The 22,112-nt window shown below is 44.5% G+C and overlaps 6 protein-coding genes across 6 annotated transcripts; 4 read left to right on the top strand and 2 right to left on the bottom strand.

Moving 5' to 3' along the window:
- Positions 1 to 79: 79 nt before the first annotated feature.
- Positions 80 to 3,143, bottom strand: VTP01DRAFT_8547 (uncharacterized protein; the record flags this gene model as incomplete). Its single annotated transcript, XM_069387680.1, has 10 exons — positions 80 to 146; positions 214 to 1,201; positions 1,263 to 1,406; positions 1,461 to 1,492; positions 1,547 to 1,784; positions 1,840 to 1,912; positions 1,970 to 2,256; positions 2,322 to 2,553; positions 2,612 to 2,748; positions 2,813 to 3,143. 10 exons carry the CDS (start codon positions 3,141 to 3,143, stop codon positions 80 to 82), a joined length of 2,529 nt encoding a protein of 842 aa, XP_069241425.1.
- A 308-nt stretch (positions 3,144 to 3,451) lies between these two features.
- Positions 3,452 to 6,810, bottom strand: VTP01DRAFT_8546 (uncharacterized protein; the record flags this gene model as incomplete). The annotated part of the gene is made up of 11 exons (XM_069387679.1): positions 3,452 to 3,622; positions 3,698 to 4,237; positions 4,302 to 4,322; positions 4,390 to 4,753; positions 4,833 to 5,053; positions 5,111 to 5,218; positions 5,290 to 5,574; positions 5,645 to 5,920; positions 5,991 to 6,094; positions 6,165 to 6,416; positions 6,480 to 6,810. 11 exons carry the CDS (start codon positions 6,808 to 6,810, stop codon positions 3,452 to 3,454), a joined length of 2,673 nt encoding a protein of 890 aa, XP_069241424.1.
- Positions 6,811 to 9,062: 2,252 nt separating this feature from the next.
- On the top strand, positions 9,063 to 9,336 carry VTP01DRAFT_8545 (uncharacterized protein; the record flags this gene model as incomplete). Its single annotated transcript, XM_069387678.1, has 2 exons — positions 9,063 to 9,143; positions 9,202 to 9,336. 2 exons carry the CDS (start codon positions 9,063 to 9,065, stop codon positions 9,334 to 9,336), a joined length of 216 nt encoding a protein of 71 aa, XP_069241423.1.
- Positions 9,337 to 12,063: 2,727 nt separating this feature from the next.
- On the top strand, positions 12,064 to 12,565 carry VTP01DRAFT_8544 (uncharacterized protein; the record flags this gene model as incomplete). Its single annotated transcript, XM_069387677.1, has 2 exons — positions 12,064 to 12,445; positions 12,513 to 12,565. 2 exons carry the CDS (start codon positions 12,064 to 12,066, stop codon positions 12,563 to 12,565), a joined length of 435 nt encoding a protein of 144 aa, XP_069241422.1.
- An 83-nt stretch (positions 12,566 to 12,648) lies between these two features.
- On the top strand, positions 12,649 to 13,147 carry VTP01DRAFT_8543 (uncharacterized protein; the record flags this gene model as incomplete). Its single annotated transcript, XM_069387676.1, has 2 exons — positions 12,649 to 12,959; positions 13,021 to 13,147. 2 exons carry the CDS (start codon positions 12,649 to 12,651, stop codon positions 13,145 to 13,147), a joined length of 438 nt encoding a protein of 145 aa, XP_069241421.1.
- A 3,118-nt stretch (positions 13,148 to 16,265) lies between these two features.
- Positions 16,266 to 21,550, top strand: VTP01DRAFT_8542 (uncharacterized protein; the record flags this gene model as incomplete). Its single annotated transcript, XM_069387675.1, has 11 exons — positions 16,266 to 17,283; positions 17,338 to 17,917; positions 17,988 to 18,072; positions 18,133 to 18,643; positions 18,705 to 18,959; positions 19,020 to 19,346; positions 19,406 to 20,355; positions 20,419 to 20,544; positions 20,606 to 20,873; positions 20,932 to 21,367; positions 21,433 to 21,550. 11 exons carry the CDS (start codon positions 16,266 to 16,268, stop codon positions 21,548 to 21,550), a joined length of 4,674 nt encoding a protein of 1,557 aa, XP_069241420.1.
- Positions 21,551 to 22,112: the final 562 nt, after the last annotated feature.

Genomic DNA, 22,112 nt, shown 5'->3' with positions numbered 1-22,112 from the left:
TAATATTTTTTTGTGTGCTGTTTCTTTAATTCTCTACAGTAGTCAAAGGAGGGAGGTGTGAAGTGAGAAAGGATGTACGTTAGAAGTCATCATCAGAGAAGAATTCATCCGACTCGTAGTTGAGCTGTTCAAAATTGACACGGTATCTATAGAAAAGATATAGGTTAACGACACCTGCGTTTAGCAGTACTGTAACAGCTTTAAATATCTTACCTGAGAATACCACCAATACCACCGAAACCCTTGACGAACTGAGCACCTTCTTGCGACCGGTTGGTGACAAATTCAAGAGTTGTACCAAAGTCCTTGTAGCTCTCTGCGAACCATTCCAACAATGGCTTGACCTCGACGACTTCCATTTCGCTGTTGGGAGCAGCCTCTGCGCAGGTGTCGACCATGAACTTTCTTTCCTTCTCCTCGTTCTTGGTAGGGTGAACAATGATTTCTTGGCCAGCAGCGTTGCGAAGGACGTATCGGTTCAAGTCCAAGTTCTCCCATACAATAAGGTGTTCCACTGCACCCAATTCCAATGCCTTAAGTGTGTCGTCTACACCAAAGCAGTATTTGCCGCTGTCTTGGGAAATTTCATCAAAGTAGGACTGAATAAGCTTCTTCTCTTGCACGAACTTGACGTTGGCAAGAGATTCAGCCGCTAACTCGATAGCCTGGTTGAAACCGTTCTCACCACCGTATGATACGTCCACAACCTTTACAACTTTTGCTTGCAATCGGGGGTCGAACATATCAGATTGTGACAGTTCGTTCTTAAAGTCGGCAGAACCGGCAAGAACGAGACCAGCGACGTTGACCTTATCGTTGGTGATGAAGAAACTGACTGCAAGTTCAGCAACTTTGCGTACATAGTTGTGTCGCTTTTCCTCACGAAGACGGGAGAAACGCAAAGCAGACTGACCACCACGACCGTGTTTCTTGGGCAAGTCGACTTGCAACTTGTGAATTACGTCACGGGTGTTTCCTGACAGAGTACCGAAAAGGGTGCCGTTACCGTCCATGATAATGAAACCGAATTTGGCATCGTCTTCAAGCAATTCCTGTAGAGCTTCAGTGTGGAATTTGTTGTCGCAAAGATATAGAGAGGTGTTGATAGGCTTATGTGGTTCAAAGTCAATGTTGACCTTCTTTTCTTTGCCTTCGTCCGTTACGATTGTACCACAGTAAACGACCAATCCATTGTTGGGTACTATCATATTATTAAGCACATTGGAATTCAACCTCCATACAGCCATAGTCTCTAAACTTACCCCGGTTGTAAAGCTTAAGTCTTTGTTGGGTGGAGGTAATGGCGGAAAGGACGGAGAGACGGTTGACACGGGATTTGATGTTGGATGCTGTACCATATTCATCTGCCAACATCTTGCCGACTCGGGAAATCTGATCCTTTGGAGCTATAAATATGGTCAATTGTTGAATTGAGGTTGGTTTATATAAAGAACACTTACGAATAATGAGGGAAATCATGGAGGTACCGTTGCTGAAAGCATAGCGTAAGCTGTAAGCCCTTTGCTTGTAAACACTCAAAACTTACCCTCGAGCGGCCTCTAAGCTCTTGATGAGCTTCTTCATCTTCCACATTTCGACATTGTGATCGGTTTCTCCTTCAGGGTTCGACATTTTTGCTAATTGGAATAAGTTCTGCTTAAGAAGTGTGCCCAGGCCGAAGTTGCAAAATTCAATGCGAAACCAAAAGCCACCGTCCCTGAATTGGGCTTGTCGAGTTGGAACCCAGGCGCTGGGTACAACAATGGAAACAAGACCAACCAAATCTTCAAGAAAAATATTGTATTTCTATACCAATGGTACGAATTGGACTAGTCCTACTGGACAAATCAGCTGTTAACCCTAAACTAAACAGAGTGTTTTTGAAGCGGCCTTCCCACATGAGCGCCAGTCCCTGCAAATACAGTTAAGCGAAAGAACGGCGGTAATTCTGCACGCAGATTGTTCTTACCTCCGCAAAACCAACGCGAGCCTTTATAAGACCTTCCAGTTTCTCGGTGACATCCCGGCCAGCGTCTGTCTTGTCCTTGTTCTTTGCACGATACTCGAAGCCGACCGCAAGATCGCTTTCATACGAGTAGATACTAAAGTCGTAGCGGGAGCACATTGCGAGCTCGTCAGATATCTGAGCCACGTACGCTGTAGACATGTGACCCACAAGCGGATTTAATGTATAGGTGATGCATATGGGAGGAGTTCCCGCTGTGGGTGTCGTGCGATATCTTAACCCCATAGACACTGGAATATCTTCTGTTTTAGCCACCTAAAGCAAATCATAAACGCGCAGAACAAACGTTACTTACATCCTCCGCTTTTATCGAGCGTACCGTAATAGAGTTCGGTGCCAATGGCCCATTGACCCGCATAGAATCCGCCCAAATTATTATCCAAGATGTTAGCGCTAGCGGCGTTGTTATCTAGAGATGAGGGTTGCCCAAAGTTGTAAAGCGCACGGACACCCAGCAAACCATCATCCGTAGTATACGAGCATTCTGAGCACCATTTCCCAACATCGTATTGAAGTTGCAGAGCAATCTGTCAGAATAAGAAGTAAGTATCTTCTGCATCATCGACCCTGCATTTGAACATGCACCTGAGGCTGGGTGCGTGGAGTGTTGATGGCCGTCACAAGACATTGCAAGTATTCTGATATCCGTCGGACGTACATTGCTTCTAGCCGTGCTCCAGGGAAAAACATTCGACCATAAAGCAGATAATTGTTGGTAACGTCTTCATTTTTCCGTTAGAGAGAAACGAAGAATCTATAGTCGCTTTGGGGAGAGTTGTTGCAAACCTGGTTTTGTTTCTATTGTCGTCTCGGCTGTAGATAACCGAAATCGATCCACCATATCTTGAAAGTCGACCGTCGCACTCGTCCCAATATCCAAAGGCCGCGACGTAAACAGGTATCCAATGCTTCCGTTTAGTGACGGGAATGCACTCATGGTATACGACGGTTTGAATTGGGGTGTCGGTAACTTGGACAGGTACAGCGACAGTCCATGTGGAGTGTAAAAGTCGAGCAATGCACGAGACCACGAACAGAGATTGGAATACTGATTCTCTTCATTCCAACCCGTGCTTCGGTAGTAGCACCGAAGACAATATTCCATAAAATCGTACATTTTATGTCGCTTTGAAATGGAGAGGGGGACACGGAACGCTGGGTATATTCAGACGAGGATCCCGGAGCTTTGCCCGCTTGAGATTCCCAGTAATGATAGAGATAGCATATCTAGTGGATTCAAATAAAAATGCAAAAAAGAGAATATTTATTTGAGGAGCGTGTGTCTGTGTATGTGTGCGTGTGTATATGTATAAAATAGCGGATGATATAGAAAAAAAAGAAATAGAGATTTACAAGAACTCTAAATGACAAGGCAGAAAAAAGTGGACGAAAGGATATATATAAACACAGGGACGTTGTCGCCTGTTAATCTTCTTGCTCATCTAAATGCTTGAGATACGCAAGCAAGGTGCGTTTGTGAATAACACCGAGGTATCTTCCATCTGGATGGATCAGACAGACATAGCGTGCTCCCAGTTTTATGAACATCTCCATCAAAAGTTCCATGGAAGCATTCGGGCTGATAGTCAATGGAGCCTATACATACACACATGAGTACCCCGCACACACACTGTGCAGATGTAGGTTACAGGTGACTCTGCTGCTACGCACCTGATCAACGTAAGCTGAGAAATCATTCATCGGAGACATGCTTTGAGTATCTGCAAAAGTTTCTTCTGTGGGTGAGTTGGGTGCCGTCATCAGACGTCGTACGAGATCGTCGTTGTCATCTTCGGCTTCCGGCAGCAAGCCCTGCTTGGTGCGGTTAAAGTAGCATGGCATGTCCAAACGTTCTTGCTGTGATACGGGATATGGGCTGGCATCAAAGTGTCGTTGCAATTGATCAAGAGCATGTGACAACTCGCTCGATGCAATGTATCCTTCGAGCACCTGCCCTTCTCGGCTTAAGATCGGGAAACCGCCATCTTCGCCGTATCCCATAGATACAATATTGTTTAGCTTCTCGTACAGCATGGCGACCGTGTTGGGCTGGTCTAGATCAATTGTTGCATGATCCTTTTCGGCTAGATCTTGCACGGTAGCTGTGTGTGCATATTCCTTGCGGGCATCGAGATACGGGTACATTTGCATATCAATCAGCAGATCGTAGATGCCTTCAACAAACGTCCAGTCTGCGACCCATTTCGCCACCTAATGCATTGCTTGGTTAGAGACATATGCCTCAAAGAAATCGGCGCTGCGTCTGATATCTTACCATAACGGCAATCATGATAGGCTACAGGGCAAATAATCCAGATATTTAGAAAGGAGGAAACAATTTTGCAATTCTTCATGATACTTACCACGGTGTATGTCAAAGAATAAGTCAACTCGAACATGATAACGACCAGCGATACGGTTGTTCTTGTGACACCGGTCAGACCAGCTGCGGCACCAACGATGGCGTAGACTCCTGGAATTACACATTCGCCCCGGGTTGCCAAGTCCTCTGCACATGCTGTAAATGGCCACGCAGTCGGGTACGTCAGTGTAAGGTATTGCATAACGAGCCCGATAATTCTGCCAGTGACCGCGCCGATAATCAAAGCTGGCAGAAATGCACCTCCCGGAACCCGGCATCCAAAAGTTATCGTGAAAAGCAGCATCTTGATCACCAAAGCCGTAAGCAATAGATACAGAAGTCGTGGAATTTCCGCGACATCGGACCTGTTTGCAGGCAAGGGACAAACAAAAAATAAACAGTAAATAGAAGGCTGCTAGTGTTCCATGACTTTATCGTACTTACGCGCAGAGACCTCCGTTATCATCCTTCTCGGAGCATTCATTGAACAAATTGGCTGCGAATTCGTTAAGACCCATTCTGCCAAAAGGGTTCCAGTAATTCATCAGGGCAGTGATCAGCATAATGCCCAGTACTTCGGTTACTGGGTATTTGCCGAGAGCGCTGGATTTTCGGAAAGTTTGGAACTTGATATTGAAATACGTAGCAACTGCACCAAAGAATCCCTGCATACAGGAATAAGATCCATGCCGGGGATGACGTGAAACAGATGCATCACTTACTGCAAATGCACCGGTGATAATGTATGGGACCAGTTCAAACAGATGGTACTCCTTGTCGTAATGTACTTGGAACAGCACAATTTTGCCCGTACCGAATGGGTCCGTGATCTGCAGCAGCAACGAGTGCATATTTTTTGTAAGTATAGCTTACAAACAGAAATTATGGCGCTTAATTTTACCTTCAGCACCATCGCTGCAACCATAGCACAGCAGTAGCTGCGAATCATAGTCTTGATGGGGAAGTAGTAGCTGACCTCTTCCAGACTGAAAAGCACACCACCGATAGGTGCTCCAAACGCCACTGCAACGCCTGCAGCTGCGGATGCAGACAGAATTTCGCGGCGCTTGCTTTCGTTCTTGTTGAATTTACGGAATAGGCGACAAAATATGTTGCCTGCAGAGCATGCCAGGTGGACAAAGGGACCTTCCTTACCGGTGGTCAGGCCAGCCGATGTAGAAAAGATCTGATGATCAAAGCAAAGAAAAAGGCTGGTTAAAGTCAAGTTTCTGCCCGCGTGTTCTGTCGTGTCATACCATGCCAATACTCTTGACCACAAGAGTCTTTATGCCGAGAAATCCTTTAATGACGAAACCAGCGAGGATCACCTTAACTTCGGGGATACCGGATCCCGCGCTGTAGTAAGCGATCTTGGTCTGTGGTTTGGGCAAGGCGCTGGCGTTGTTGTCATCCTTGCCATTCGCCGCGTGTGCCGCATGTTTTGCAGCGTTGGCAGGAGGGACGGGAGTGCGGATGACGACTTTTTCGGCAGAATATTTGACCATCAACGCGGCAACCAGTGAAAATAACAACTGGGTTACACAAGAGTTGAGTACAACATCATCAATGGGAATATATGCAGCTGTTCTGAGATGAGCTTACCCCGAAAGCGGTGTACATCGCCATTGCGGTGTAGTAGGCCCTGGTTTCAGTTTTTGCACCGAACACTTCCGGCCAAGTCCGCCATGCCGGGCAAGGCTCATGCTCTAAATAATGAATGACAAAAGAGGTTTAGCAGCCAAGAGCTATACTCGGATGACTAGATTTGCATCATACCTTCAAGCCCCCAACAGCAGAATTTGCTATTGTATCTCCAGTTGGTTGTACAATAGCCCTGCTTAAGATCAGACATCCATTCTTGCGCAACGTCGATAAACCAAGCTATAAGCGCAACGACGGTACCCGTCAAAGCGACAAGGATCCAGGCCTGCGATGCATCTTTTGCCTTGGCCCAGCGGCCGCGCAGACCTGGTGCATCTTGTAATCTGCGGACCCGGACTCCTTCCTTAATGCGATCGTGAATCCAATCTGAAGTTGGGTGTCTTTGTTAAAATCGCCGACATATAAAGATCCATGTTCTTTCTAAAATACCTATGCTAGAGTAAGACTCGTACCAGACACGCACACCTGTGCTTTCTTTGATGAGTCCTTGCTTGTCTTCATCGTACGATCCAAGCCGTTTGTTGAACAGTTTAAACTTGTGATGTCCCTGAGTGGGACTTGAAGCGCCGCCCGAAGCGTTGTAAGAGGGTGTGAAAAACGTCGGCGGTGCAGAATTGTTGTTGCCGGCTTGGATATCGCTGAGCGACGGAAAGGAGGGAACGGGCGGTAGATCTGCCACTGAATTGTAAATCTGGTGACTAGATCGTCGTCTTCGACGGTCGAGCAAGGATGATTGCTCCGTCATGGATTCTTCCGACATGGATATGTATATAGCGAGATGTGAAGAGAAAGGGAGAGAGAGAGACGTTGCAGCAATAACCAGCGAGCCAGGTTGAGCAAAAGAAAAAAGGCCGCCCCTTTTATACAAGTTGCAAGTGACATGTCAGTGGTATGGTCACGGGAATATCGACCACACCGTGGGGTACTCGATGATTTCATCAGAAACCTTGATTAGCTTTGAAACACAGAGAAAACTTCGTCCGACTTGTTGCCACCACCACCACCAGCAGCTTGCATTCGCTTCCGCTTTTTTCTTTCTTTGATTCGCATTACTCTATTCGCTTGACGAGCAAGATGCTCCGTAGCGATAAGAGTTCCTATCGCATTTGTCAATCTATCTACTCCATCTTCCTGGTCGATAATACCGGGCATATCTCCTTGGCAGCAATCTTCAATTACTGATTGGGGCAAATTGTCCTCCCCCAGGTATTCCCTTTTCGAGCTTAGAGCCTCGCATTCGAATAGGATCGCGGCGTACGAAAGCCTCGTTTGATCGCCGCCCGTAACTCTATATGTTTGTTTTCCAAGTAAATTCGAAGCAGAAGCGGTTAAAAAAGAAATCGGATTCGTTATCGCCCGAGTTGCCATTTGATTATCAAGTAACGTTGCAGCGAGAGGTGATGTATGTTATCATCCGCAAATTGATCAGCCTATGTAAGTTTCGATCTCCCATCTCGAGATCCGGCATAGCAACAATGAGCATCGTGTTGTCTTCTTTACGGATGATCAGATATTGAGCCCTGATATGCGTTTGACACGTTCCAAAGGATGACGACAAACTACTTCATCGCTGCGACCATAATTTTATATACCCTCACCCGTCTCGCGTTTCATGAATGTTCCAGAGCATGTAATACGTCTGTGCGTTGCTGTGATGACCATGTTCAATCTATAAGCGCTTTCCTTTTACAAATGAACTATTCAAAGAGCAATCAATATTATGACGGGATCACATGTTCATGACTTTTTCTAACATGTTCCTCCGGGATTGCAGTCAATCCTAATTCAAACATCTACATCATAGGCAAAAACCAAGTCAGACAGAGTGTGCATGTGCAAAGAGGCCACGACCACTGTCCGTGGTTCCAATTCGAATCTCTCGGCCACTAAGACGCAAGGTTGCACGACCCTAACAGTACGGCAATTCGAGGCAAAAATCACAAATAGTACAGCAACATAATGTGGCGCTCTTCTGTATGTATGCAGCAGTGATGATTTTCCTCCACTAGTCAGCCCGAGCCGAGAAGACCGACTTGATTTTTAATAACCCCTTTCTTGTCTGAAACTGTTGTAACAAGCCCCCACTTGTATGTGACTAGTCACCAAAGGCTAGTGGAAATGTGTAAATGCTCATGAAACATTTTCGGCACACAGTCAACTACAGACAAATGGATCGTCGGTCCATATATATCTTATGCATGGAAAACGTGCAACGGCAACAAGCAACAGTTCCCTTTCCAAAATTCTGCACTTCCATTGTTGGCCCATACGCCAGCCAAAAAGATGGGCCGATGGAGTACAAAGCAAACACAAAAACGGTACCGTCGTTAGAATCTACAATCATTCCTAAAAATTATCAGGTTCTACACAATAAGTAACAGCATAATTGTCTAAAAAAGAAAGTATGACTTTAAAATTGTTGAAAATCACTTGTAGAACTCAATATTGCGTTCGATTATCTTGGGATGCATCTATTGACTTGTTTACCTTTCGTGAACATCCATTATTCTGCATCTGCAGTTTATTTAGTTAACTGCATCTTAGCGTATCTAGGCCCAAGAATTTGGGCGTAAAGAGGGAATTCTTTCCGCCTATCAACACCGCGTCATGGAACGCTTGGCTAAAGAGAATATGGAACGGAATCTGCTGTGCACCTATGGTGGCGATGTATCCGCGATCTTCCTTAAAGGTCTTTCCATCGATACACTCAGGAATAGGTGCTAGATAAATCTTGCCTATACACTGGTTGATCACCAAATTTTATTTTCAAATTCTGTGTATCTAGAATCTGATTCAATATAGAGGACGCATGCCGTATACGTCTTAATATTCTTTACGGACGGTTTTCTATCATTTTTACAGCAAATGGCCTGGACATCAGGAAGCCAGTATTGCCAGATTTTTATTATCAATGAATTCTGAGGACTACTATGGTACATTCAGCAGGAAGTGACTGGAGCCAGGGCTTCCATGAAGCTGGCTACAGTGCTGGTCCAGAGTAGATTGTCAATGATGCAGCGCCGGTGGCACAGCCAAAGAACAAAGCAAGGCCAAAATCAGAACAAAGCAGCACCTCAACACGACACACTGCTCGTAAGAAAAGCACCAGAACAATAGTTTCAGCGACGTCATATTCCCACTGTATATATAGCTACATCTCGTCCATATTTCACATATTTATCTCAAACCTGCTCAGTGCCATATTCCACAGCCAACAACACGGAGCAACCGTGGTCAATTCGGCGGAACTACCGGTAGTTTCAGTTCTGCAGGCATGAAGACTTAGACAAGATGAAAAATTTCTATTCTTCAGGAACACCGATATCTCTATTAAACACAAACTCTATTAAAAAAAATAACCTGTGTAACATTCCTCTTTGAGCGATAGAATCCACGTTTGGAAAGTGTTTCTCCTCTGTCATTGGCCGGTGGGGCCCTCAAATTCGAGTAAATCGCTGTGGAAGCACTTTTTTTCAGGCGGCTGTAGTGATCTGAAGAGCGGGTGGTGTGCCGATTCTTTGATGGAAGACTATAGTTAATTAATTTATACACCATTCACATGCGTTGGATGGAAGAGTGTATAACACGAAACGGGCTACAAAATTAATGTTCACTTTTGAAGTTTGGCAGGCAGAACAGACACCAATCTGAAGAACTCTAAAAATTTTGGGTATTCAGTACCTGCATCCCCGAAATCTTTGGTGTCTTTGCGCGAAGCGCATGCGCGACGCCAGGAGCGCTCCAACATGTTCAGGAGATAAAGAGGTGAGCGCTACTGTTATGAACTAAACCGAACGCAGGAGCGCTAACAGCAAATCAAGAACATATTCCATCGAGCGCCGGTCAGAATAAACCGGAATTCGACGGCGCCTGTGCTTGCAGAAACGAAGCGGATGCAAAACCGCCGGAAAATGGAGGTTTATGAGGGCCAAGCGAGTCGAGCAAATGTCCATTTACTATTTTGCTTTGCCCCTACCACTCGAATCTGCTGAAAACATCTACGTCCCTCAAGACGAAGCGAAGCGAGTCTAGCCGCAGGCTAGTTCTCGTGTAAGCTAAAGAACATCGTTTTGTACTACATACCTCCAAAACTGCTAATTCGCAAATTTGGAAGCTGTCAAAGAGCTTCCTAGAAACTAGCAACGAAAACAGATAAAGGAGCGCTTGTTTATATTACTCTTATTTCCGAGGAAACCATGTTATCCAAAGAACGCGTAGTCAAATGGAGGAAGAAGCTCATACTCAGTCTCGATCAACGTTATCTGAGCAGTTTACCTGATCGATTCAGTCAATAAACGTGAGCACCGATCTGAATAAATTGAGCTCATCTATGTATCAACTTATGCATCCTCAGAATAAGCAGGAAACTTTGATTTTATATACCGTGCGAGTGTTGATCGAAATAGACGGGCATTCGGCGGCACTGCGCTGTCGAATTTTGGCTTCAAAGATCGGGACAAGCATCTTACGTGACAGCTAGAGTCATCCTTCCAGAAGAGAATGCATCTCTCTTCAGATATCTTTATATCCACTTAAAGGAGCAAGAAGATACACTTCAGCGAAGAATGTCGAACGAGGCATAGAAGTTTGTAAACAAAGATAAGCATTCTACATCAAGATACGTTAAGAAACCCAACCATTTTATATACAACCCGCCTCCAAACAGATACTTGCATTTAACCTTCAATTCAATTGCTTATTCATATGCCCGGCTGCTGCCAAAAATTATTCAAACGATATATTTTGGTTGAAAATACACAGAGTCACTAGATGACGCGGGCGGTTACGTGTTGTTGTTGGCCCCGTCAAATTTCCAGCGCATGAGGTTTTTCCTTTTTTTTCCTCTTCCTTCCTTTACAGCAGTCATACACTGTCAGAGCCAAACCTGGATATCCGTGCGCAATATGGCCGTTACTCTCCGCTCAACTTTCCAGCCGAGGGAGCATACAAATTATAATTTGATGTTACTGTTGCAGGCAATATGGACATCGAAGACGACGATTTTCAGCCATCACCAGTTGTACGTAGGACTAGAGGAGCAAAAAGAAAAAGCGGTAAGCTACAAAGTCTGCTATGAAATACGGTGATGCTTTTAAACAAACTCTTGACTCTTGATCACGTTCCAGCAGTTAAGAACCACGATGATGACTTTCAGATATCCTCATCCACAAGCAAACGTAAACCAAGGAAGCTACAGAGAAATAACGTGACAGGTATTCTATACAGGCTTATTATTCCTTGGAATGGTGATAGTAAAGTCTTGCTGATTCGATGAAATGCCGTAGATACTACAAAGAATGGTGACGAGTTCCTGTCGTCATCATCAGCTGCCAATCACGTATGTACTAAGTAACTGCACAGTGTATGCAAAATTTTGTGAATCGTATTGACAGAATAATAGCCCTCGAAAACAGTGAGGAAGCCGGAAAAGGCTGGTATTTAGAAATGATAGCTGTCTTAGAACTGGTGATAAGGAAAACCGAACGAAAAATCCAAGGCCGAAATGAAGTACGAGCTTGCGAATGCCAAACGAGCCAGAAAGCAGGAGGAAAAAGCTAAATTGCAAGAGGAGAAACAAGCAAAGAAAAAAGACTCTGGCAAAAGGAGAGTCTGTCCGATATGCAAAGGAACTGATCACTCGGGGTCGTCAAACAAGAAATGCCCGTTTTACAAACCAAAACGACGACATGCAACTGAACTTAAACGCACAAGTATTATCAAGACGACGCTAAGAATATTTGCAAAGAGGAACGATTTGTCAATGCAGTTCAGAAACCTATTGAGCATGTTCGAGACATTACATACGTTGGCTCACTGTTCGCAAATTTCTTTTTCTCTCCCTTTTGGAACAGAAAAAACCAATTCCACCTATATCGCATGATTTGGTCTATGCTCTTTTTACGACCATTGCCGGCCAAGGGTGTAAAGCACCAGAATCGGTCAAGACTGCATTCAAGACTTTTAAGTCTCAAATTCCGGCCTTCGACGCAAACGTTTCCGCAGCAAAGGTTTCATGACCTTAATCAGCCAAGCCGCACAAGAATATGAAGAAAACGTCAGAAATCATATCACCGCAAATATGGTCAAGAAAACCCAAGAGTACATCTTTGTTCGTCTCACGGACGAGAATGACGAATTCTTCATCATTGCTACGGTTTCGGAGAAGAAGGCTTTGGCAGGTCATGTTTGCGCAGTGCTGGAGATGGAACCTGCCAACGAGATCAACATACCCAAGTTAAAGCCGGCATCAAGTTTCCAGTGTCGGCCACCACTATTAATGCAAACCCCGAGCGATATATCCCATGGATGTACCAAATCCTACAACGCATGGAACAAAAAATATTCATCAAGGAAAACCGCAGGATTACGTATCAAAAGGCTTCGTACACCGACAAGTTAGTGAAGTCACTATACATATACGTGTTCATTTGAAGGATTGATTACTCACTGAATCGTCGCTAGATCCTCAGCAAAGCAAATTTGAATCTTTCCAAAAGGGCTTTTCAACAGCCTAAAACAATCAGTATACGATTCTATCCGAAAACAAGAAGCGCTAAAATTATCGAAGTCATTTACAAGACCTCTGCCTGAAGAAAGCATGGAAGCGCTGCAGAACCTCGTAACAACAACACAGGATGAACCGAAAAGGGGATGCTTCAACCCACCCAAATACACTGATCCCAAACGTGCACGCCGATTTTCGATACTACCTCTTTACACGGTACAAAAGAGACATGTTCTACTGGACAATCAAGCGTTTGCAAAGATCATGCACGAAATTGGACTCAAAAGCAACGGCTCACCGTACAAGGCAGACGATCTGCACGAAGCATATTTCAATCTTTTCGATATGTCAAAGATCGGACATAGTACTCTGGAATCTCTTGACATCGACGCGAGCCTTTTCTGGTATTTGGTCATACCTCTTTCGAATCCTCTAATAGACTAACGCTCCTCGAACGAATGGTAGGGATAAAATCAGAACCGACGAGTACGATGTGGAATTTATTTTCAAGAAGCTAAAGCGACCTCCTCCTAAAGCTCCATTGGAACCAGCTGACATCAATTCCAAGTTCTTGAAAGAAGCAACTATATGAGGTGTTGACCCGGGATTGACGGACATTTTCGTTGCTGTAGATGGTTTTGCAGATGAATGTCATCGTATTCGTTCTGTCAGCGCAAAGGAATATTATGACATGTGTGGGTTCAACAAGGCCGCTGAGAGCCGGAGGAATTTTGGTGAACATAACCCGCAAACGAAGAAAATCATTAATAGCATACCATCAGCCAAGACAGCGTCCTTGGAAAGGTTCAAGGAATCTGCTGAATATCGAATTGCAAAACACGACGCGATATGTAAATTCTATGGCAAGGATAATCGGTAATGTACAGAAAATCATAATTGTATTATTCGTTCGTCAGATATTTGTTACCCAGATTCATAAAATTAAAAATGAAGTGTTATATAAAGAAGCAGAAGCCTTTACTGAGATGGCAAAATGTCTCACTACAGGCAGCAACAAGTATTCGCCTGATAATGTGGCAAAAGCAAATGAAGAAGGCTCTACGAAAAAGAAATGGAGGCCCTTGGCGCCGGAAGACAAGACTGATGAGACAAGCATCATTATCGCTTTCGGCAACGGAGCATTTGCAAGTACAATGAAAGGGAAAAGGGCAGTTCCCACCAAAGAGTTTCGAAAAGCATTGAAACAGTCTCCACAGCTGAGAAATCTTGGTCGTCTCCATTTTCACATAAACTTACCTACAAAGTACACACCTGCCTTTTTTAGAAAACGAAAGTACTGCTGGTGTATGTGGATGAATATCTGACGTCCTAAATATGCCCAAAATGCAAGACGCGAACTGTGGAGAACAAGCGCGAGATCTCAGGTGTCAATGAAAAGAGTCAGATGACGATCCATGCTGTACTCAGCTGCAACACCTGTCGTACGGTATGGAATAGAGACCACATGGCTGCTATGAAAAATCCGCGGCGTTTTCATCCACATGCAACACAACAAGAATGAACGGCCATTAGCATTTAAAATATCCTCCCTGTAATCAATACCCCTATTTTAAGGTTGAGGTGTGCCTTAACGCCTCAGTCATACATCTCTTGGATGAATCACTTGTTAAACAGACATTAAAGAAAACATTAAAGCCTCTCTCACCTCTTAAGATCCTCAACGTACTTACTACGTCTTCTGTGTTCCATCCTACGAACACACCAGTTTCACACACGGTGTAATGGTAAGGTAACCAAGAATAACGAAAATATATAGAAGATATGGTATTCTTTGTGTCTATTTGCTTGTTTTCTTGTTGAGACAGGGAGAATGGCCATCGGAGTGCATGTGGAGTCTTTCTCAAGCGGGTCACTATCGCTTGATTTGCATATCATACACCTGCTTATTTTCTTCGACCTATTATTTCAGGCCCTACATAAGAATATCCGCGTGGTTTATGCAGAGATGGCATTCTAAATTGTAAAGGGCTCTTCGATGAGGAGTAGTAGAACTTTAGCTTTTGAATATTTGGATCTTTTCGAACTTATGATACCTGTATCTCGTCCATCAATATGGATGCGCTTATAAACGTATAGCGTATAACTGCTTGATAAATCTTGTTATAAACATGTGTGGCATATATCCTCGCCAACACAATGTTCTCAGATGACGCAGGAGACTATTGCAGATTGATTTAAATACATCAAGTGAGAACTGAATAGATCTAACTGAAATTTGCATTGAATTGCCATGTATCTTCCACTCTGATATCACAACGGTTCTGGATGTTGTTCAGGATGAAGTTTGAACTGTGTAGACTTGATGATGCGCTTTGGATTTCGCTGCTGCAGATTGTATATGAAACAGAACAAATTTTTTGACTTGTGAGAATAGCTTTATTTACACATTCGTTTCTAATACTTCTTTTTTATGTATGCGTGCCGTTCAGTTCACATCAAGCAAAACAAGGCGAAGGCAACGATATATCCAGGAACCACAGCGAGGAGGCAGCATCGCCGGTTGCCGAACAGGAGGCGAGTTTCTGCAGACGTTATGATCTGTATCCTCTTTGCGCAGTCATCCTTGCGTGGATGCGTAACATTGCTAATGATATATATAGGAGCATAAGAGCTAAAAACTGATCCGCCAATGCTGCGCCGTGGAATGCTTGGCCAATAAAGGCACACGGAGCGGAATACCTACGGAAAAAGCGTCAGTCTTTTGTGGACGTTTTCCCGATGTTGAGAACCTAAGAAGCGGCTCTGCATGCAAAACATTCGGCCAATATATAGCAATGTTAGTTACTACATAATACAGATAGGACTACCTATTTACACGCGTAACAGTAGATGCTTGCAAACCGCTGGAATTGACATATTAAAAGGATTTGTGAATCTCCAAGATATATCAACATAAGAAGCTGCCTATATTCAACGATCCATGGAGTACTCTGATGTTGTAGTTGTACGCTAGGTAAGCCATTTGCGATTGCGCGTCCATAGCACGACATTTCTCAGATTCAGCCAATGATTTGAGGCTTATGCTCGTGCCATGTGAGCATTTAACGCGGTATGCCTCCTATCGCAAATAACCAGATAAGGATAATAGTCTTCGTGGAACAGTTGGCCACAGTGAGCTCGATAAAGACATACCAGAATCCTATCCACCTAAGCATTTAAATGACAGTGAAGCGCACTTGCATCATTGTGAGGACCACGGCGTACTCGTCGCTGCCGACTTTTTCGGTTATGAATACGTGCTCTAATGCAGCGAGAAATTGGGCTGCGGCTTTTCTTCGGGATCAGATGGGTCATATCGGACCCCATGTCTGTAAACACCTAACTGGGACCTCAAAATGGCGCAGCATTTTCTTGCATATTCCATTGCCGACAATGTTAACCCAGTGCAAGTTAATATGGTACGTGGCTCGTTATCTATAAAATGTACGACACACTTTTCTAGTCGTACGGTCTATAGGAATGTGATGCTAATTGAGTTGGAGGGTAAGATTTAGCAGGTACTTCATACTGCGGCAAGGTGCATAATACATGCTTGAATGTTGTGCTACCGTGGACCATTGCTGCTGCTGCGGCGTCGCCAGGGCCCTAAAAAACCAAAAATTTCCAATTTGGCCCGCATCCAATATTGGTATATAGGGCGACTCCAAGCTTATCTCAAATTTTGGCCCTTTCTTTCCTGCAAGTCGCTCATGACAAGCATTCCGAACGGCGTCTGGCTGGCTTCGGGGCAGGCTGCAACCGCTTGCGGTAGCGCCTTGGTTCTGTCCCTACAGCGAGCTTACGACCACAAAACGAAGCGTCGCCAGCCGGAAGAAGGCAACCACGATCACCTCCATCACGACAGAGATCGCGATCTGTCTGTTCCCTTCGCTGACTACGACCGTCCTGTACGTCTCGCGATCGAAACGACCGTTCTGACTGCTTTGTCGGCATTGAACCTGTATAATTGTACCCAACCTTTCGAGAAAGGACAAGAATTATCGATCCTCGCTTCTGCGTTGGTTTTCGTATCGTGGCTCTACACCTCGGCCCTTGCGTGGACAGTCCGCCGGTTCCGCTTGCCAAACGATTGGGGTTTTATCTTGAACGTCCATCTGTGTGTGGTATACTTGGGAGCATTCATCAATACCGTTTACGAATTCTACGAATATGTTCAAACTGCGGAATCGTTGTCGTGGATCCGTGGTGTCCCGCTCCTGATATCCATATTGATGGTGTTCGATTTGCTGTATACAACTGCAACTACACAACGAGGACAGCCATTCTTGGATGAAAAGGGTAGACAAGTTTGTGGAGTCAACGTGTCGTCAGTCCTTGGTTTCTTGTACTTCACCTGGATATCACCGCTTGTCGATGTTGCGTACAGAAAGAAGAAGCTTCATGATGATGATTTGCCGACCTTGCCTCCACTTTACAGAGGCTACAATCTCTATTACATCTTTGCAAGACATCGCGAACGAAGCCTGATGTATCGTGTTCTTAGGGCTAACTTGACAGCTCTTGTGTTACAGATTATCATGGCTATCGTTTCTTCGTTGCTGTATTATGTACCTACATACTTTGTCAACAGAATCCTCTACCTCATCCAAGACGTGGCTTCGGGACGACGCTCAAGTGATGATATAAGCGATGCTTACTTGAATGTTTTGGGACAAGGTCTTTCAATTATCGTCCTGGGCATCATTGTGGGCCAGTTGTGGTATTGGGGTATGTAAAGTGTACGGCTCTTCACAAATCGTATACTTATCGTTGGTTTCCTAGCTGCATGTTCACTCCAAGTCCGCATTAAAGCTATGCTCAACATTGAAATCTATCGCAAGACACTGCGTCGCATGGATCTCAGCATCACAACTGGTGACAATGGAGAGGAGCAAAAACCCGGTGTAAAAGACAAAGAAGAGGATGATAAAGAAGACGAGGATGACTTGACGTCCACTGGCCAAATCGTGAATTTGATGAGCACTGACTCTAACCGCATTTCCGAATTCAGCACATGGTGGTTCTCGTTCATCGCGGCCCCTACAGAATTGTTTGTCGGCCTTTTCTTCTTGTATCATTTGATCGGCTACTCCTGCTTCCTTGGTCTGGCTGTCATGATTGTTACTCTGCCTATCAATCACTACAACGCCAAACTTTTCGCCAAGACTCAGGATGCTCTTATGGAGGCTCGAGACAAACGTGTCAATCTGGTCAACGAAGTCTTACAGGGTATCCGACAGATCAAATTCTTTGCATCCGAGAGAAAATGGCAAAAGAGAGTTATGGATGCAAGAAGTGTAGAACTTAAGCATTTGAGAACTACATATCTCTCCGACATCGGTTTCAATCTCGTTTGGTCAGGGTAAGTATTGCTGTGTATACTGAAAGTCCCAAAAATGCGATCTAGTATGTTGATATATCTTAAATTTCAGAACCCCTGTGCTGGTGACCCTCGTCTCATTCATTTCGTACACCAAGTTACAAGGTCATGAGTTGACCGCACCCGTTGCATTTACTGTATGTAGCATTTTGAGACTGTTAGATTTATTAACGAGATTGACCGACACTGATCTATAGAGCATAGCGGTGCTGAACGAACTGCGATTTGCCCTGAATGTACTTCCTGAATGCTTCATTGAAGGCCTTCAAATGTGGACAAGTATTAAGCGCATTCAAAAGTATCTTGATCAGGAAGAAATCGATCCTCCATCGCCAACTACTGCCGAACAGCCTACTCGACTCGCGTTCAACAATGCAACCGTTGCCTGGAGCAAAACATCTGGTTCTTCGTCTACACCATCCTCATCCTTGTCGGATGCCACCCGCTTGGACAGTGATTCTTTTATCCTTAAGGACGTTAATTTGGCTTTCCCCGCCAACGAATTATCCGTGATCTGCGGCGCTACAGGAACTGGAAAGACTTTACTTTTGCTCAGTCTTCTGGGAGAAAGTGTTATCCTCAAAGGCAGCGTTGATTGTCCCCGAGCCCCTGTAGCTGATCACGTATCCGCTGATTTTGATAAGCCTGTTGTCATTCCTGATGAAGAATGGATCTTGGAGCATGCAGTCGCCTATGTATCACAAACAGGTAAATATTTGCATATTTGTTCATCCAAAACAATGATTTACTCAATGTTTTGCAAATTCAGCTTGGCTGCAAAATGCATCTATCCGGGATAACATCCTCTTTGGCTTGCCATTGAATGAGAAACGGTACCGAGAAACGTTGATTGCCTGTGCTCTTGACAAGGATCTATCATACCTTGAGGATGGTGACTTGACGGAGATTGGCGAAAAAGGTATTACATTGTCTGGTGGTCAAAAGGCCCGAGTTTCCTTGGCAAGAGCTGTTTATTCGAGAGCCAAGAATGTCTTGATGGACGACGTCCTCAGTGCTGTAGATGGTGAGCTTACAAAAAGACCATCGCTGTGGGGGAAACTAGCAACTAACCATGCTATTACAGCTCACACTGCAAAGCATTTGTATCAACGATGCTTGACTGGACCATTGATGCAAGGACGTACTCGTATCTTGATTACTCACCACGTTAAGCTCTGCCTCGGCGGTTGCGCATACCTTGTTCACATCAAAGGCGGTCGCACAGATATTGTGGGTACTCCTTCTGAATTGCGCGAATCCAATAGTCTTGCTGCTATACTTGATGAAGAAAAGGATCTCGAGGAAGTAGCAGAAGAAGAGACAGTAGAAGATGTAACCGATACCGAGGCTTCGGTTGCAGCCATTGCCGAACTTATGAGCAAGACTCCAAAAGCATTGGTCGAAGAAGAACGTAAGTTACATCGCTAGAGGTCATACAGAACGCAGCTTACATATATGTTGAATATGCAGAACGTGCTTCTGGACGTGTTCGTTGGAAGAACTACAAGGAGTACCTTGGACGTATGGGCGAATGGGGTTTCTGGATCCTTTTGACATTTACCGTTGTGGGTGCTCGTATGCTTGATATTGCTGATAGCTGGTGGATCAAGAAATGGACTCAGGCCACGGCTCCCAGCTCTGCGGATGGCATGCAATCCAGCTTCGCTATATCTTCGGTGCACATTCCTTCGGCCTCGACCTTTGGCATCACTGCAGACAAGGATGTTGATTTCTATCTGGCCATATACGTTGTGATCATGCTCAGCAATGTTATTGTCTGTGCTGCACGGTTCATCGTACTCTATTTTGGCTCACTGCGCGCGAGTCGTAGACTCTACGAGAAGCTGCTGGAAACCGTCCTTCGTGCTCCCATGCGATTCTTTGATACTACACCTGTCGGTCGTATTCTTAACCGTTTCTCCAAGGATTTCGAGACGATTGACACAAGTGTCCCCAATGACCTTATCAACTTTTGGATCGTATCACTACTTGCTGTAACGTCAATCATAGCCGTATCGACAGTCATCCCGGCATTCGTGATTCCCATGCTTCTTACCGCCGTGCTTAATATTGCTGCCGGTGCCATGTTCGTTTCCTTGTCGCGTGAACTCAAGCGTATGGACTCTGTTACACGTTCGCCGATCTTCAGTCACTTCACCGAAACGATCAACGGTGTTTCTACAATCCGTGCATTCGGTGCAACCAGACAATTCATGCAGGATATGCTCAAAAAAATTGATAGGAATTCCCGCCCATATTTTTACACTTGGGCTGCGAACCGCTGGGTCAGCCTTCGCTTCAGCTTGATTAGCGCTATGATCAACGTCGTCGTTGCCTTGATCATCCTTCTTAATTTGAATTGGATCGACGCGTCTGCAGCTGGTTTCTGCTTCTCCTTTGTCCTTCTCTTTGCGGATCATGTAAGCGCATGCAAGAAATAGATCATACGTATGAAGGAGGCTAATTTTGACTATTTGAAATAGATGTTCTGGACTATCCGCAGATACACAACTTTGGAAATGAGCTTCAATGCTATTGAGCGGGTTGTTGAATATGCCGAAATGGAGCAAGAACCGCCTGCTATCACTGACGTTCGACCGCCCACTGGAGTAAGTTGACCTGCTGCAACGAGCAAATGACTGGAAACTCATATTTTATGAATCCTTCTAGTGGCCCACTGCTGGAAAGATACAAGTTGTTGATCTGGAAGTGCGTTATGCACCTGATCTTGATCCTGTGCTCAAAGGATTGTCATTCACGGTGAACCCACGGGAGAAGATTGGTGTTGTTGGACGCACTGGCAGCGGCAAGTCGACACTCGCATTATCTTTCTTCCGCTTCGTTGAAGCTAGCCGCGGAAGCATTGTCATTGATGACATTGATATCAAACACCTTGGCACCGAAGACTTGAGAGGCAATTTGACTGTTATTCCTCAAGGTAAAGTGATATCTCTCCCTCTGATTGCAATGAATTCACGTTCATATGATTATCCTAGATCCTGTCTTGTTTTCTGGCTCGCTCCGTTCAAACATGGATCCCTTTGACCAGTTCAGCGATGATGAAATCTTTACCGCTCTCCGCCGTGTGCAGTTGTTACCATCGGACGAGCTTGACGCGGACGTCGTCGACGATGTGAACGCCAACGTTTTCCGTGACCTAGAGACCACTGTGGCTGAAGGTGGCAAGAACTTCTCTCAGGGTCAGCGCCAGCTGCTCTGTCTTGCTCGTGCTATCTTGAAACGAAGCAAATTAGTTATTATGGATGAAGCTACTGCAAGCGTAGACTTTAAGACCGATCGTGCCATTCAAAAGGCGATTACCACCGAGTTTGCTGACTCTACAATTTTGTGTATTGCTCATCGCCTTCACACGGTTATCGAATACGACAGAATTTTGGTCATGGACCAGGGTCGAATCGTTGAGTTCGCTAGGTAAGATGAGAAAGCTATGGAAACAGATAAAGATATTACGATGCTAATCTTCTACATCAATTCAGTCCTCTAGAGCTTATTACAAACACTTCTTCTGTCTTCTATACCATGTGTCGCAACTCTGGAGAATTTGACAATCTATTAGAATTGGCAAAAGCAAAACATCAACTTGTAGAAGTTTAGACATAAATCGGTGTAAATATATAAATATTTCTTTTGTACCTTTTATTGTCGTGTAATTGTTGACTTGACTTGTGCATGTACTCAATCAATCACAAAAGAGATTATGGATCCATCTCAGCAGTAAGCTATGATCCATCGAACATGACATTACAGTTTTTCAATATACATAGAAATATCGAAATTTGAGGCCCCGTTTGTATACTTGTTGCTATGGATATACCAGTTACAACTAGCTAATTAAAAGGTAAATAAGTATAGCTAGATTTTTCATTTTTGCATTTGGTAAACTATCAGAAATTGTATTCATTATTAATTAGCATTTATATAGGTAAGCAGTGTGCACTTCGCGAGTAGCGAGCAAGAGACGTGCCAATAGCGTAAAAATGATGAGGTGGAGCGGCGTTTGAATTTGGGAGTAGCGGGCGCCCCGTAAAAGACAGTTCAAGGTGGTTTAGTCGTTCGTTCTCTTTTCTTGCAGACCATCAGCGTGTCATGTACGTATACAGCACAGTGAAAAAGATACCAAGCGCAAAGAGTGGATAGGTCGATTATTTGGATGATG

Source organism: Rhizomucor pusillus (assembly GCF_041956525.1).
Source record: "Rhizomucor pusillus strain CBS 183.67 unplaced genomic scaffold VTP01scaffold_5, whole genome shotgun sequence".
Lineage (NCBI taxonomy): Eukaryota > Fungi > Mucoromycota > Mucoromycetes > Mucorales > Lichtheimiaceae > Rhizomucor > Rhizomucor pusillus.
The sequence above is the reverse complement of the archived record's forward strand: the minus strand, read 5'-3'. Positions and strand labels throughout refer to the sequence as shown.